Below are 18,473 nucleotides of genomic sequence, written 5' to 3' on the forward strand. Positions count from 1 at the left end.
GCAGCTGTGAGGATTCAGCCAACAGTAGCTGAGCAGTAATGAGGCCCGATGAACTAAAGGCTGGGAGCGTGTGCGTGTGTGTGTGTGTATGCATGTGTACCTAAGGATGTGTCAAAAGAACATTAGTATAATCCTTAAAAATCCTGGGGAGGAGCTGTGAGGAGTCAAAAAAAAGTCAAAGGAGTTGAGGGTGAATAGATGGAGAGAGGTGTGGACGAGTTCAAGGCTGGGGATGTCCAAAGAGAGGCATCAGGACGTTAAGACACGAGGGCAACATTTCATGCCTCATCTCAATCTCAACCTTTTCAGAGGTGCCACATATTAGATGGCAAGAAGCTATGGTTAATTTTTGTAAGTGTGAGAGTGGCATGATGGTTATATATACATATTTTTAAAAGTCCTTCTCATTTAGAGAATGTCACGGAGGTAAAGTGACATGATGTCTGCAGGACGAAGGGATCTTGGGAAAAAAGTAAAAATTTGGAGCAATACGTTATGACATAAAATCTCCAAAGAAGGAGACCTGGCCATAAACCAACCAAAGGGGGCTGAAGGAGTGGTAGAATTCTTTACAAATCTTATTTCCTTTTGGGGACATTAAGTGGGCAACAGCTGTGTCCACGAAAGAAAAGTGAATTTCAAAAATAAAACATTCTGTATCCTACATAAGAGATGCTGTCTACAAATTTTAATTTTATGCAGAAAAAAAATCGGGGTTAATTACATAGCAGATGTGGGTATTTAAAAAAGGTATACAGGTGACTGAAAGACATCTTTTTTTTTTTAATAAAGATAGGATCAGGATTTCTGGGGTGTTTTTTTCGTGTGAGGAAGATTGGCCCTAAGCTAACATCTGTTGCCAATCTTCTCCTTTTTTTTTCTCCCCAAAGCCCCAGTATATAATTGTATATCCTAGTCAAAAGTCCTTCTAGTTCTTCCGTGTAGGATGCCGCCTCAGCATGGCTTGATGAGCGGTGTGTAGGTCCGCGCCCAGGATCTGAACGAATCCCAGGCCAACAAGCAGAGCTCGTGAACTTGACCACTATGCCACCAGGTCAGCCCCCTAAAGATGTCTTTAAGTACCATAAAAACCTGTTCGTCTTCCCACCTCTTCTCCTCTCCACTTTGAAAAAAAAATTTTTAGCTATAGATAACCTTAAATTGTGTAAGAGAATTGCAAAAGTTTATTAAAAATTCATCTCTGACCTTTTAAATTAAAAAATAGGTTCAGCACGGCACCAAAGACAAACCTCGTCTACCCTAATGGGGCGTGCAACTAACACAAGGGCTGCAATTAGAAATTAGGAATGCAGAGAATAATGAACCTCAATTATTGTCTGCATATTCTTCTCGCATTAGATCCCAAGTGAACTCTGGAGACCTTGCCCATAAAAAGACTCATCGGGTTCAGTCTTTTTTTTTTTTAAATATATATACCAAACAAAGCTATCAGAAAATCCTCACCAGAATCTGAGAATGATTTCCTTATGGCTAGGGAGATACTGCCAAGATTCCCTTTAAGGTTGACTTAGATGGCACTCAAGTCGGATTGCCATATGGAATTACTCCCCACACAGAAGCCTGACCTGGGGGAAGCTGAACAAAGCAGAGATTATTTACAAACTCCCAAAGCAGGGGCTGTTTTACATTTCTCCCACCCTGGATCTAATTCCATTGGTAAATACAGCACATATTAAGTTATAAAGCATAATTATGAAAAAGCCAAGAAGCGCTACAGAGGATTGACCCTCCTGACACTGGGAGGCAGAGGCCAGGGGCTGGACAGGCTGTCTGGGTTGCCAGGATCACCAAGGCAGCCAGAGACGGACTGGTACCAGCAGGCTCATGCTGTTGCTTAAAGACATCTTATAGGAATCATCTGTATTCTGAGGGGCAGCCTAGTTTCCAGGCAGTTTCCCCTCAAACGAGGAAAACACATAATGCGGTACTTATGACAGGCCTGTAAGTCCTGCTTGCAGAGTACCCTTGAAACCAGGCCCTTAAATAACACAGGCGAGGGGTGAGCTGGGTGGTGCAGTAGTTAAGTTTGTGTGCTCTGCTTCAGCAGCCTGCGTTCATGGGTGCAGACCTACACACTGCTCATCAAGCCATGCTGTTGCAGCATCCCACATACAAAATAGAGGAGGATTGGCACAAATGTTAGCTCAGGGCCAATTTTCCTCACCAAAAAAAAATGCAGGCCATATTGACACATATCCTTCTTGGTAGAGGGGGGTTTGGCTGGTCTTTATTCAAAGAGGAAGGAAAGTTGTCCATGAAACAAAAGAGTATTTAATGACATCATGAAAAATTAGTATTTGTTCTGGCTCATATACTAAGAATGTTGGGTAAAAAAAATGTATAGTTTTTAATTACTATTTAAGCCATTTGTATTTTGTTAATCGAGAAAGCTTCAAAAAAATGTTCAAACATCAAGAGGATCCTGTTAGGGTAATTTGCCTATAGCTTATTGCGTCCTAGACTTTTCTTGGTGTTAATGTTTCTATAAAAGAAACATCAGAATGCTCATTCAGCAGGAAGGCAAAATCTGGTGTAAGGGGCAGCAGGCTTGGCCTCTGTCTCCCTGGGGCTGGTCATCACGTGTCAATGTAATAATGGAGAAATAGCAACTCCAGCCCTAAGACCATACAGGGAGCCTCCATGCTGGAGTGACCATCAACTGGACTGAGTGATCTGTCTTATGCAACCACCTCTTAGACAATATTTTCTTTCACTTAATTTTTTGGAGGGGCATAAAGACAGCAGAATGAAGTAAGGTGAAGTTTTGGAGTAAACCTGCCTGGGCTCAGATTTCATCCCCACCACTTACTAGCTGTGTCACAAGTTAGTTAAGCATTCTAAGGCTCACTTTCCTCATTAACGAAGGGAGCATATTGCTATTTCCCTCTGTGATGGTTTCTACTCAGACTTCAGGGATAATCTAAGCTCACTTCAGTGCCTGGCACATGATGATTCAATAAATGCTTGTCATTTTTATGATTATCTAAAGAATTTACATTTTCAAAGCACATACGGAAAATCAAAGGCCCTCTGTATGTGCTTTCCTATAATGTCCTACAATGAGAGAGATTCTTGGTGTCTATCCCATTCCGGGTATATAGGAGGTATTCCATAGATGATGTGGATTAATTTGGAAATGCAGTTATTCTGAAGTATAAAGTAGGTAAAAACAATCTTATTTTCAGAAACAAAAGCACTATATCAAGTATTGAAAGAATCATCTTGGAAAATATCTGATAAATGCTCTAACAGTAATGGCTTTAACAGTAACGGCAATGATTTTTCTGCACAGCTTTGTCAAAAAGCTTTATGAAATACAAATAAAATTTCCATTGAATTAAAAATATATTGTGTAGGTTTGTTGTATTGGCTAATGGTTGACAATTTCTGAAATACATCAAGGTAAATCAGAAATCCTTGGAGAAAAAAAACCAAAAATGTTGAGAGCTATGAAAATGTTTAAGAGAGAACTACCAGGCAATCTATTTTTGTTTGATGTTAATTCCTAATACTAAATTTAAAAAATGCTTTGGATTCCAAAATAAAAATTATTCAAGATGTGTTTTTGAATGACAGCAAACTAAATAATCTCAATATTATAGGTTTTCTTTTCCCGTGGGCATTAAAAATGTAATCTGTATTTCAAATTTCTTGCTTTATTTTAGCAAAGTGGAGGCCAAAGAAGTCCTGCTTAAGATATTCTAACGAAACATCGAGAAGCCATTCTCCAGCGTCTAATGAAAATCAGACCCATGACTTAACAGTTACTGTGCATATGTGGAAGTTTCTATTGCTAGTTCTCAAAGAGAGTGTGTGTGTGTGTGTGGGTGTGGGTGTGGGTGTATTACCCATTCCAACAGAATCTAGAGATAAAATGGTCCTTATTTCTTTACAGTTCTACCCTTCTAGTGGACAGTATGCTTTATCCTAAAGAGATTTTTCTTTAAATGAATAATTCAGACTCAAACTGCATATTGGTAACTATATTTTAAACCAAAAAATTCCTCACATAATAAATACATTTTATGCACATTAACTTCGAATTTACTTCAGAAAGCTATTTACAATATAAATAATTATAAATGGAGACACTTTGCAAGATATCATTGACATAGCTAATATTTTCTACTTTACATTCCAAAGTAAAAGTTCAAATGACAGATTTATACTACGATGTCACTAAAAACTATACATTGCAAGATGATATTTGAAATATTGGCAATCAGTATCTTCTTTCACAAATATAATCCTTTTTAGAACATGTCAGTCAAAAAACAAACATAAAATATTTTTATCTTTTTTGAAGTGCCTATTCATATGTTTCATTTTTTGAAATATTTCCCTGTGGAAAAAAAACAGAAAAAAAGTTACAGTACTTCTAAAAATTTGTGTACGCCGATTTTATTTCTTTTGAAATGTAAACACACCAGGGATGTTGGGTGTAAATTCAACTATGATTAAATGTGTTCCAGATCAGCAAATTAGGACAAAGTCTCTACTATATATGTTTATGAAAGCAAAGTCCCATGCAGCAAAATTGCAATAAATAAAACTATAAATGTTTGGTTTAAAATTATTAGGATTTCTTGTGTGAACCATCAGTTTTTAAGGAGCACAGCAGAAGAGAATCTTGCTACTTGCTTTACAATTGTGTGTATGTGTGTGTGCGTGTATATATATGGAGCTGACACACAGGCACACACACATACAGCCTTTCTGCATACAGTCCTAGACAAGGAACTCCAAACAAACCCCTATTTGGATATGGTCACGATCTCACTTTTTGAGTTAAGCACTGCCCGAACAACTCTTGTGCACAAGAAATGAGCACCACACGGAAATTCTCCCCAAGAAGATTTTCTATGTAATACACCCTTAGCATGTGTCCATAGCTGTTCTGTCATTCATTTGAAGTGTAGAACGACAATGAATGTTTTATCCACAAAGCATTTCCCAGTAAGAAGTAACCAAGAGATTTTCCTATCTTAGAGTCAAATTCCTATTCACAAAAACTGACATGTACATGAAAGGTGAATCACTTATTTGGAGAACCATAGGATTTACATTCTTTACTGTCATTCGGAAAACAGGATGTAATGTCTATTCCTGTGATTTGAGTGAATTGGGGAGCCAAATTTGGGCATTCAAACTTTTTAAATAAAGAAGAGTATATTAAAGTGTAAGCTATTCCACTGGGCAAGGTGACCCCAAAATGGCCAAATCCTCAGTTTTCCAAATATCACCATTTATTCAGTCACTTCCAAATGCTACTAGTACTAAGAGAATTGCACTGAATATCTTAGTAACATCCTGCTCTTGAAGAAGAGAGAGCGAGCGAACCATAAAATATTACATCTGTATTCAGAATGTCTCTTTAGCTGTAGTGTCTTCTATCAAACTTATTTGGTCTAGGTCTTGGGGGGAAAAAGCCTTGCATTTTATTTTAGAATATCTATGCATATTTTGCGAGTGATCTTTTATTGAATCAATCCTCATCCCCCATTAAAAAAAGAAAAGAAAATGGAGCATATTATCCTTTTCTAAAAGATCCTATTAAAGCTTATTATAAGTGGGATTCTTTGCCCAGAGGCAGCATGTGGCAGTGGGGTGTAGAGAGAATTAAGAATAGTACCCAATGGAAATATTCTGGCCCTATAAAATATAATCAAGAAAGAATAAGTGGTTTTTCTGTATAAACACTGAAGGCAAATCATTTATTGCATTCTGTCTCAATTTGAATGTCACATCAGCACTGTGCCATATTATCCTGTATCAGGCGATTACAGTTTAGAAAAGCTAGCCCATTATGTTCAGCATAGTCTGTCAAAAGACTTGTGGAGCAAAGCACACCCAAGCATCTGATCTGTAGTGATTGTGACATTAATATTATGCATCCAAAAATAATACATCAAATCTGTATATTCTCAACAATAGTTTTAACATAATTTCCCCAAGGAAGACTGGGGAAATATTCCTTTATTTCTTTGGTCATCCAAATTTTTTAATTAGGTAGCGCAGGCAGGTAAAATGGGCAATAAAGATACTCTTACTATTACCGGAAGGCATGAGCTTTGTATCATCTAATGAATTGCTACATTTTGTACTGGTAATTGGATATAGCACATTTTTATGAATCCTCAAGGTGATATAAAAATCATACTTCTCTATTTCAACAAAGTATCATGATTCTTAGCATTTAGCAAAGTTGTGGAAATCAAGGATTAAAACGAAAGCCAATTTAAGTTTAATTTTAACTGATTAAGTTATTGGGAACATACATATTTTACATCCCATATTTTAAAAAGACATATTTAACATCTTCATTATGAGGAAATAGGTTCCTGCACAGAACAAAATAGTGTAGATTATAAATACCTTTTAACACATCTATGTGTATATCAAAGTTTGTCATAAATTGTCGACTTATTTTGGGTCATTTTGTAATAATCACGCCACATTGCAAAAAAATGTTGGATATATAATACTGTGGGCCTGTAAGGCATTATATGTAATGTAATGAATCTGCTACTATAAATTATTGACATGTAAATTAAATAAAGGGTTAGGTATTTAAAACTGGACCGATCTACCAAAATTTTTAATCAAGATGTAATTTAGTTAATTCTGCCTTCATTTAAAAATACTGGTCATACTATTTTAAAGAGCATTATTCTTTCTGATTTCCCCTATTTGTAGAGTTCATTAACTTATTTCTTTCATCAATTAACTATCTTTTATATAAAAATTCCACTGAAATTTCTTTAGTGATAATTTTTTCTTTCACATCATTCTCCTTAATTCTTAAGATTCTATTTCATTTATAGCATCTGCTCCTGACATTTTCAGCAGAATGCATATCCACCAGTAAAACCCATCTGTATAGATTCCCTTTCCAAAATACACCATGTTCTTCAGATAGTTGTGTCTTTGAACTATTTATCCATCTACAGAATCTTGCAAAAACTTTAGCATTCCTAAAACGTTACCTCATATTGCAAATTGATTGAAAATCCATTTTAAATATTCCAGGGGTTTCTCATAAATATTTTTCTCAAAATTATTGAATACTTTTTCTTGTATAGTTCAAAGTTTAGTTTTTATTGTTCTTCAAACTTTTTTGAAAGTATATATGATAACCACTAACTTTCTCACTTACCTGAACTTTGTCTATTTACAGCACAAACGTTGCTCTGTCACACCCAAGAAACAATTCATTTCTTTTCTCATATACAAACAACCCAGTATTCATCTCTGAGATTATCCCATTCAGATTGTCACCTACCTATGGACTGCCAAATAAGTGTGTGAAATGATGAAAATATAGCACTAATCCCTGAGTGTTCAATGTCATGTTCTGCCTTCAAAATTACAAGTCAAGTTCTTCCAATACATTCCCCTCCTTGAATATGGTAAGAATTTCAGGCATGGGACTCCTCGGAAATATTATCTATGAACCCTCTCTAATCACTTACGTCACTTTGCTTTGATTCCTAGAGAATAGCGCATTAAATAATTCTTACTTATTTTTCTTCTCCCTCAGCAGTTTCTACCATCTACATTTTGTCTGAATCTAGAAAGTTGACTGTAACCATCCATGTCTAAAAGAGCCCATGCACTTGCTTGAATTCCAAAGCAGGACCTCTGTATGAGTGCAGAAAAGCCAGGGTGATCAGCCTTGACAACTCACAGCAGAGAGTTAACTGGTTAACAAGCTGAGTTCTGCTGCACCGATGAACCACACAACCAGAGGACAGGAGAAGTGCCATACAGACAAAGACACTGGGGTCCAGGCGCGGTGAGGGACACACCTAAATAAGCCACAGGCAAGGTCAGAGCTGGAATGCAGAGACCTTGGCATCTAGTCTGCTGGTCTTTGTACTGCATCACATGAGCTTAAGACCAAGTTTTTGTTGTTTACAAACAATAAGGAAAATGAATGCTTTGCCTGCTCCTTCAGTCAGCGGACTCCTCTTGTGCTTTAAATCACTTGTCTATCAACCCAAGCTTTTATCTCAGACTTTCTCCTGAGGCTTTCCACATGCTGTCACATTTGCACATCTGTGCTTTGAAATGTTTTCAAACACTTACACTGCTGTCATATAGCACTTCACTGGTTTTCCTTAGTTATTTTTTACACTTAGCCTTTTTTCTCGATGAATCGGTTTGAACTTTTTATTGGGGTGGTTTTATAAGCCCCAAATATGCTGATTATATATTCTGAGCCTTAAATTGTTGGTTTTGAGATATCATTCCATTTCCTTCTGCCTCTGGCCTTTCTATCCCCACTAAACTAGTTCCAATTGAGCACACCAGGTTTTTGATGTGTGTCCCAACATCTCAGTGCTTTGACTTAGAAAAACCCTTATTGCTATGTCAGTGTGATCCTGTTCCTTGTCTAACTCCAAAGGTGAAAAATCACCCCTTCCTGATTGCTTCTAATGGGTACCAGGTGAAAACTCATTCTTGTACCACATCCAGAACCATCTCCCTAATTTACGCTTGAACCAAATGAGCTGGCTGGTTGAAACCACAAAGAAGAGACCAGTTTACAAGATGTATCTCTCTGTGTCTTAGTTATTGTGGAAATGGAAATTTAGGAAGCTTAACGTGCTGCGGTTAAGGAAAGTTGCCCATTTGGGGTGTATTTATGGCATCCATCTACATGTCTGCATGTAAAGTGTGCACAGCAGTTTGTGGATGGCGGTCTGTGTGTATGAGGGTTGCTGGATCGACACAAGGCAATGTTGTCCTCCGTCAGTCCTTTCACGTGGTGTATGTGCTCACTTAAGCTACACGAGTATTTTTCAACGCAAAATTCATCTATTCTGGTTCCCATATAATTAGAGGGGCAATTTGTATATTCACTTTAGCTCCCTTATCTGTGTATAACCCTGAATGCTAGTGCTGTTTTCTTTGATTTCACAGGAACACATGTCAAATACCCAGTAACTTAAATTATCCTCTCTAACAATCTGTGGCATGGTAAATGCTGGTAATGGGGAATTAAATTATAAATATGTTTCAGAGCTCCTTAAAGAACAAAATATTTTAGAAAAACATCAGCTTCCATTGGTTATTATAACAGATGTTCCCTTGTGTCCTTGTGCTGGGTCTGGCTGCATTCTTAGATGGGAAGTTACATCAAAGTGTGAGCCATTACAGCCCAAGGAATAGTTTCTAATGGTTTCGCTGTCATATAAGTGCTCCAGGGCATACCCAGTTAATGTGTAAGCATGCTTATCAAAATACTGCCGGTGAGAGCCAAAGCAGTTTGGAGAGACGGCAGGATGGTCTCCTGCTGTCTGATGAGGAGACATATCCGAATGCAGAAAGTCTTTAGCTAGGATCAAACTGGATTTTGAAATGCGATCCGAATTGGGACTACTTATCCGAGACAGTGCGGTGGGACTGTTGTCATAGTCATTTTCATGGGGGCTCAGCATCTTTCCCTCTCTCTGCTGGATGTGGTCACATGGCGAAGTGTTGGCAAGCGCAGAGCCGTGGCAGACTTCGCCTGTCGGTGGGGGCTGTTGGTAGTTTGCAAAACAGAGGGAGTGTTTTTTCCCAGCTCCATTAATGGAAGCCAGTTGGTCTGGGGGTGCTTTCCTCAGCTGCAATCTGTTCTCTTCTTCTTTAATCATCTGCTGGGTGGCTCTTATCAGAGTTTCAATTTTGCTAGGTTCGTGTGGGCTACTTTGATACTGTTCAGTGCGGTATCGGTCACCTGATTCACTGGCAGACCCCGGGTCTGGAGAACTGACCACACTATCTTCATCCCAGTGACCTCGCCCTAGAAATCAGAAAAAGTAAAAAGTAAGCGGTCTCGAAATACACCCCCAAAAATGTAAGCATGTTTCTTTTTAAAAGGAATCTTATGTCTTTCACTTTTAATATATGCACCAATATCTGAAACAGACACAGGCTCACATGACAGTGTCAAAGGACTCTACCGGACTTCATAGCTCTCAGCGGCTTTTAAGTGCAGATGAAGTTTATAACGAGTTTTTTAGAAGGTAAACCTTGTTGGTGGATTGTGAATGCCAATTAGCAAAAGGGTGTTTATACTTCTCCACATATGCACATCATTGGACCTGTCTGGCAATACATAAAAGAAAAATGCATAGCATTTGGCTTATGTTATTTTCTAGAAAAATATGATGTTAAATTGATGCTTAGAAAATGACTTCAACTGGGTTTGAGAAAGATGATAATATAGGTTGGACTATTTTCTCAATTACAAATAAATTACCTAAAAATGCTAATATTGCTAAATGTATCTTCAGTAGAATTACAATAAAGCTCTGTTATTTTTTAAATTATTTGAGGGTTAAAAAAATATATAGTCAATATGTATAAATGTGTTCATGGATATATATATCTTGTCCCAGTCAAAAATATAAATATTGTCTTCTCAAATCTAGTGGCAAAAATCTCAGTTTGACACATAATCATATAGTAGATCCAGAATCTTAGACCATTTCTGAAATAAGGTGAAAAATAAATATCTAAAATGTTACTAACAACTTGTTCTGAACCAAGGAGAGAGATCTAATATGGAGGAATAGTTCATCCAAAATATATTCAATAAACTATTCTCAAAACAGTCTGAAGTCAATATGAAAAGAGAGAAGAGAAACGGGAAGGGACGCACGAAAACTATGAACTGCTTAATGCAGCAGAGAAGCCCCGCATCACACCACTCATTGCTTTCCTTTTCCCTTTTCTTCTGATTTTATTTCTCCCATTTTCTTCTAGACGATGTAGGTTAAGCCAGGATTTTCACTTCACTCCATTCTTTGGCAAGCAATTGCCCTTTGCCCTGGGCTTCCATTACCAGTCTACCAAACTAGAGAAACTCAGAGTAAAAGTGGAAAAATAAAAAGCAAAATCAGAGACAACTTAAAATCATTCATCGAAGGCAGTCAGTGCCCCGGTGGTATCTGACCAGTACTGTATGAGTAAGGACAACATTGTCTACATATTTCTCATCCTAAAGACACAGCAAGAAGAGTAATATTGCAGCTATTGGATCACTCTTAATGTCACTGACTTCTAATGAAATGAGGGTTTCAAAGACCTGCCTGGACTCAAGAATTTGGTCAGGAATGGACAGAATTGGCTCTCCTTGCCCAGGTTACTTTGAAATGAACAAAGAGCACTGCCAACGCTGAAGGCTTTTAACTGCAGAGCACATTTCCAGGCGTTTGTAAAGCCACGTAGTAATCCCCAGGTGAACGTTTCCGAGGGTTGGTTCTACATATCCCTCCATCCTTTACTCACAGGGGACCTGGTGGGTCATCATAATGATGGGGGAAAGGCACAGTTACTGGCATTTAATGCCCAGAGGGCCAGAGAGGTTAAACATCCTGTGATGTTAGTGATGGACCATAAATCAGAAGGGCCACGGGGCCACCAGTGGCGAGTGGTTAAGTTCACGCCCTCCGTTTCTGCACCCAGAGTTTCACCGGTTCAGATCTGGGCACGGACATGGTACCATCCCACATGGCACAGACAGAGGCACTCACAGCTAGAACATACAACTACGTACTGGGGGCTTTGGCGGAGAAGAAGAAGAAGAAAAAAGAAGATTGGCAACAGATGTTAGCTCAGGTGCCAGTCTTTTAAAAAGACAAAACAAAACAGACTGGCCTTCCCCAACATGCCAATAGTGGCCTCATGGAGAAACACTGCTAAATGAGCCCAGAACTACTTAAGTCCACATTTGAAGCATGAGAATACAGAAGAAAATAATACCCAAGAAATTTAAATGGATACACAAGTTCAATAGACTTAACAATTCACTTGAACTTAATTTCTATACTTTTTTTGATGTTAAAAATGGGAATCATTTTTACTAGCCTGGAAAAATAAACGCATTTGGCAAACATTAGCAAAATTAATACACTTGAAAGGAGTGGATTTGGTTTTCAAAATCCCATTGGTGTGAGTTTCTGATTTGTCAATTCAAAGGAGCAGACCCATTGGGCGGTCACGCCGGCGTCACACCTAGAACTTTATAAAGCTGTTCAAGGGGCCTGCGGCGAGCGCAGGAGGCGTCTCAGCGGCCCTTACCGTGGAGCCTGTGCACGGAAGCGATGTGAGGCATGCTGTTTTCGTAGGCTTCTCTGCTTTCTGGGGAGGCCTTGGTCAGGGGCAAGGCTGCGCGAGAGCCCCACCAGGGCTCCCTCCCGGCCTGCGGCGTTCCCAGGAAGTACCTGCCTGCCTCGCACCGGCCTCCCTCGCAGGCCGGGGTGTGGAAGTGCCTGTCCTCCACCAGCCTGGAATGGTCGAGCGCAAAGCCGTAGCAGAGGGAGCTGCGATCGGGGAACTGTCTGTAGGCGCACGCGGCGTCGTGCTGCGAGCCCGGCCTGTCGCCGGGGTCCAGGAGCTGCGGGGAGGCCGTGTCGGTCAGGGGGCTTCCGCCCCACTGGCTGTCGTGATCGGATTCCGATCTTTCCGTGTGAAATCCCGAATACTGAAACCGAGAGGGTGAGAAAAGCACATGTCAAAAAAAAAGAAAAATAGCGTTTTTCTCTGCAGGCACCCCCAAGGTCATATTGGACTTACGGTACCAAAATAAGACTCACTCTGGCACCACGCTGGGCACCCCTGACTCAGAATCACTTAATCAGTCATGGTGCCGCCAAAGAAAATCCTTTCCGCTGCTGAAAGGAGAAGATAAAAATAATAACAAACACGGACTGAACTAAGTACCAAGCACTGTTGCAAGTACTTCACGTGAATTACCCCACTAAGTTCTCATATTAACCCTTTAACGGAGCTATTAGTAACCCATTGTATGGAGAGGGAAGCTGAGGCCCAAAGGAGGATGGGGGTTTGCCCAAGGCCACAGGGTCAGCAGGTGGCAGAGCCAAGACTCAAACCCAAGTCACCACCGAAATGGTATTGCCAAAGGGAGAGTCCAAGAGAGCTCCACATGTTATTTCTATTTGCTTTTCACATTTTGTCTTAATTAAAATACAAAACAAAAATAAGGTTTAAAGGCGCAGTGTGCAGCAACCTCACTCTTCACACTGGGCTGTTAACTCTCTGAGAGCCAGGCTGGGTACACGACACGATAGTTTACAAATGCTTACCTAATTCAATTGCAATACAACTTGGAAAAAGTCTTGTCCCATATACTGGGATGTGTCTCTTGCTTTCTACAGTAAAACTTCATATATGCATAGGCTCATCAGGAAGAAACAGCTGCAGGCTACGCCGTGCCTTGTTGGAATCATGCTGCTCACCTGGGGCCGGACTATGTGGTCAGGTGTTGAAAGAAAAGGTAAAAGCTTGGGCAAACCTCCCTAGATGTGCTCGTCTGAAGGCCCTCATGAGCTGCTGAAATCAGTAACGTAATCATTTCTACCAGGTTTTGGTTACCTAATGCCAAACACAAGTCTAGGGACTATATAAAGATCGTCTGCTAGAATAATAATAGATGCTGTTTTTTGAGAACTTACTCTGTGTCTGGCAATGTGCTAATCACTACGTATTACATCACTGAATCCTCATAACCACCTGGACAGTTCTATATCTCCATTCTATAGAAGAGGAGACTGCATCCCTGAGAGTGTTAATAAGATGCCACGCCCTCCCTCCCCCCCAACCCCGCCCCCCCGCCCCCAGTCTATCTGGTATCACAGCCTGCGCTCTAAACCATGACTTTACACTTGAGAGAAAACACTGCTAAGGAAAAGAAGAGAAAACAGTGTCCAATGTTAGAGACATTTCCAGAAAAGTGGCAAGAACTGCTTTACAGGCTCTAGAACCAAAATATAAGTCCATTTTACATTTTCTTTCTTACCCCAGAAAAAAGAGGGATGGGTGTGTGTGGTAGTATGGGGGAGAGAGGAGAAACTCCTAGGCTCCACCCTTTTTCACTTGTCACATGCTGGTTAAGCGAATTTTACCCAAGATGAGACCTTCACAGGACAAGGCAAACTCTCCCCTCCACACTGGGCCCACCCTGAGCAGGAGGAAGAAACCTGACTCTTCCCAACTCAGTGCACACAGGCTGTTGGGCGTAGGGTCTCTTGAAGCCAGGGACATGAGGTACAGAGGTTCCTCTGGGGAAACTCCAAAGTATGCTAATAAATACAGCATGCTCAGGACAGAGTTCTATGCAAATTCCAGGTTCAAGATTTTTCCATTACCATTTCTAAATGTCCTTAAGTATCTGCCAAATGTACATATGGACTATCAGCATATTCCATCAAGAAAAAAATGGGAAATCCTACTTCTTTCCAGGCAGGACCGTGGGATATAGGACACGGAGGCATTCTGAGCTCTGTTTCTCTATATCACACCTCTGCAGGCCTGTGCACACCAGCCTCTCTTTTCACCAGATGCCACCTGCACCTCAGCAAGTGAGGGCTGCACCCCTTCTCCTCACTGAGTGGCGATCCAAGTGCAACACGTTTGCCCTTTGGTAGCACACTCCATCGACTTGCCCAGGAAAAATTCAGATCATCAGTGCAATTCTGAGCTAGGAATTACCCAGACTCTGCTTGTTTTTATAAAAGTATAAACCAGGCCTATTTCTGAAGTACTCCAGTCAAGACTTTTGAGCCCTGTCGAGAGGGGAAAAAGCTTTCCCTGAGTGTATATGGGAAAGTGCTATTGGCGCAGCAGAGAAGAACATTCTGTCCTTCGCTCACAAAGAAAATTCAACACGAGGCAACCCTGGCATATACGAGGTACACATTTCAAGAGCACCCAAAGAAGAATTTGACAGATAAGCCTCTTGTCAATAATCAGGAAACTACACCGGCAAGTACACTGCCCTTCACGCAGGCGGGAGTCGGTGGTTCAGTTAGACCAAGAATTGACACTGCCTTAGATGTGCCATAAACCTTTGTTTGTAACACCTGTAAACTCGCACCTGTGTGCACCATCAGGGAGGGCCACGTTCACCGCTTTAAAATGAACTGCATGCTGTTGAGAACACTACATTGCCTTAATTTGATCTGAAATATTTCAGGCGTTCGTTAAGTATTTGAAGAAAGAGAAGGCAGAGGCAAGGAAGGCAGACAGCCAGTCTATGCAGCGTGTGCAGCACAATAAATGAATGCTGCAGAAGAGGGCTCCTGGTCTTCCTCATACCTACTTTTGCTACATCTTAGGCAAGTTATTTAATTTCTTCTGTCTCAACAGGAAAAGGGTCATGATGATACTTAAACTAGCAAAGTCTGAACCAGAGTTGGGGGCATTTAATGGAAGAGGCACTAGGGGCAAGGAGCCAAGAGAACTTGGTTCCAGGTCCATCCCTGCTACCAACTCTCAGAGTAAGGGAAAATTACTAGGGAAAATTACTTTTCCTTTCTTAGCCTCATCTGTAGAATGACATATTGGGTTAGATTACACTTTCTCTAGCTTTTCTTTCTGGTCTGATATTCCATACGATACAATAATTAGTTAGTATCTTTTCTAGTGTTGAAACATATGATTCCTATGCCTGTCCCCCTATTTCACTTATTTAAAGAAGATAATTATTTAGAACTATAATCCAAGTCCAAGAATTTTTATTGTCATGGTTATAAAAAGAAAGTTATTATGTAAGTTACAGTTTTACTACAATGTCAATTTTTCCCCAAGTATCCCATTATGACACAAGTTTTATAGAGATTACGATGCATTTGGGTCAATAAATTATTCCATTCTAGAGGCTTCTGAGTATGAAGGGCAATGGCAGCCACTTGAATCTGCATCTCTCCACACATCCTGCCCCCAGAATCTATAAGGTCATCAAGGAGCACAAATTAAATCACATGTGACCCATGTTGTCAGCATTACTAAAAGGTAGAGAATATGCCAAACTTCAAAGTATTTGTAAGTCAAAAAAGAAAAAGTCCAACAGCAGCTGCTATGAGCCTGTGGGTGCAGAGAGAAGGGTAAATGGAGGTTTAGGAGACTCCATGAAAAGAAAAGAGAGAGAGAAAGGAACTCAGGCCATTGGCAAAATGGACAAAATCATCTTCAGAAAGAAAAAGCACAAGCGCATGCCCAAATATGAACGTAAGTCAGTAGCTAGCGGTTAACAGCACTGGCCACAGGAAAGGGAGCCAAAATCAAGCAAAACTCAAAGTGGAAGCCTCCCACAGGGGTCGTTTCCATAAAAGAAGGATGCCAGCTGAGAGTGGGCAGTGTCCCTCCAAAGCACAGCAGTGAGAGAAGAGAAGGAAGAGGAGGAACTTAGGACCCATCAGACAGGAAAGAAAAACACCAGACAGGTGAATCCCAGCTTTCCTCCTGCCCCTCTTCACCACCATCATCACCCATTTAAAACTATGTGCTTCACGAAACTGGCAGGAAAGGGTGCTGTTTACCTGCTAACCCGACCCATGAAATGCCAAAGACTAGGGAAAAAGTTAACCTCCCTATAAAACTTCTGTAGGAAAAAAAACATGAAAATGGAAATACCTACATCCCAGTTGATAAAATTTCTTGCCAAATAACCAACCATTAAACAAAATAAAATAATAAAAGCATGCTCCAAACTGAAATAATACCCTCAACAAGCATTTGGAGACACACACACGGGCACACACAGCTAGAATCAGAAATTTTAAAACTAAGAAATGGACCAAAACAAACTCAACAACAACAAAACAGGAAAAAAATGCAATAAAAACTGACGAAATTCAAAGAAATTGAATAAAGAATAAATTATAAGTTGTAAAAAGGAAAAGATTTTAATGAAAGTATAATAAGGTAAATTGAAGAAAGGCCGGAAAACATATAAGGAAATAAAAATTGGAGAGAAAAAAATAAAAGGATCAGAGAAAATAATTGAAAGAAGATAGAAAAACTTCAATATATACATAATACTTATATCAGTCAAAGGAACTAAATTGCTAAAACTATTTGAAAAAGAATAAAGTGAGTGGATCTGTCTACCCAACTTCAAGACCTACCATACAGCTACAGTAATCATAACTGTGCTTTTTTGATGGAGAAATAGATGCACAGATCAATGGGACAGAATAGAGGACCCACACATGTGCCCAACTGATTGTTGACAAAAGTGCAAAAGCAATTCAATAAAGGAAAGATAGACTTCTCAACAAATGGTGCTGGAGTAATTGGACATCCATCGGCAAAAATAAAATGAACCTCAACCTAAGTCTCACATCTTATATAAAAATTAGCTCAAATTGACCACAGACTTAATTGTAAAAGATAAAATTATAAAACTTTTAGAAAATAATATAGAAGAAAATCTTCAAGATCTGAGCTGGGTAAAGAGTTCTTAGATTTGACATCAGAGGTACATTTCATAAAAGAAAAATTTGATAAATTGGACTTGATAGAAATTAAAAACTTGTGCTCTGCAAAAGACTCTGTTAAGAGGATGAAAAGAGGGGCTGGCCCCATGGCCGAATGGTTGAGTTTGTGCTCTCGGCTTCGGCGGCCCAGGGTTTCACCTGTTCGGATCCTGGGCATGGATGTGGTACCGCCCATCAGGCCACACTGAGGCAGCATCCCACATGCCACAAGTAGAAGGACCCACAACTGAAAAAATATGCAACTATGTACTGGGGGGATTTGGGGAGAAAAAGCAGAAAAAAAAAAGAAGATTGGCTACAGTTGTTAGCTCAGGTGCCAATCTTTAAAAAAAGAAAAAGAGGATGAAAAGGCAAACTTCAGACAGGGAGAAAACATTTGCAAACCACATATACAACAAAAGACTAGAATCTAGAATACGTAAAGTACTTCCAAAATTCAATGATAAAAAAAAAATGGGCAAAAGACATAAAGAGACATTTCATCAAATAGATATGCAAATGGCAAATCATTAAACGAAGGACATTCAACATCATTAGCAACCAGGCAGATGCAAATTAAAACCATGATGAAATGTCATTACATACCTATTAGACTGGCTAAAATAAAAAATAGTGACAACACCAAATGCTGGCAAAGATGCGGGAAAACTGGATCACCCATACATGGCTGATGGGAATGTAAAATGTACAGGCACTCCAGAAAATGGCCTGACAGTTTCCAAAAATCTAAATGTGCAACTACCATATGCAATCCTGGACATTTTTCCAGTTAAATAAAAATTATATTCATACAAAAACCTACATATTCATGGCACACATACATTCATGGCAGCTATACATTCACGCAATAGCAGCATCTTAATACTTCTAAGTACTTTTTAATTGTCTATTTTAAGAAAAAAATCATTTTTAATTGTGGTAAAATACACATAGCATAAAACTTCCAATCTTACCCACTTTTAATTGTACAACTCAGTGACATTTAGTACATTCACATTCTTAGGCAACCATCACCTCCATCCATCTCCAGAACTCTTTATCTTGCAAAACTGAAACTCTATACCCATTAAACAATAAGTCCCCTTTCTGCCCTCCCTCCAGCCCCTGGGAACCACCATTATACTTTCCGTCTTTCTGAGAGAGGAAAAACTAATAAGTCCC

The 18,473-nt window shown here is 39.6% G+C and overlaps 1 protein-coding gene across 3 annotated transcripts in view; it reads right to left on the reverse strand.

Moving 5' to 3' along the window:
• Positions 1-4,406: 4,406 nt before the first annotated feature.
• SIM1 (SIM bHLH transcription factor 1) overlaps positions 4,407-18,473 on the reverse strand; it is a 69,183-nt gene continuing 55,116 nt past the window's right edge. For all 3 annotated transcript variants that reach the window (XM_070223602.1, XM_005596843.4, XM_070223603.1), the window contains exons 11-12: positions 12,094-12,496; positions 4,407-9,811 (exon numbers count right to left, since the gene is read on the reverse strand). In XM_070223602.1, the coding sequence (XP_070079703.1) occupies positions 9,081-9,811; positions 12,094-12,496 (1,134 nt within the window). In that variant the 3' untranslated portion in view covers positions 4,407-9,080. The remainder of the gene's footprint in view (positions 9,812-12,093; positions 12,497-18,473) is intronic.

Source organism: Equus caballus, chromosome 10 (genome assembly GCF_041296265.1).
Source record: "Equus caballus isolate H_3958 breed thoroughbred chromosome 10, TB-T2T, whole genome shotgun sequence".
NCBI classification, from domain to species: domain Eukaryota; kingdom Metazoa; phylum Chordata; class Mammalia; order Perissodactyla; family Equidae; genus Equus; species Equus caballus.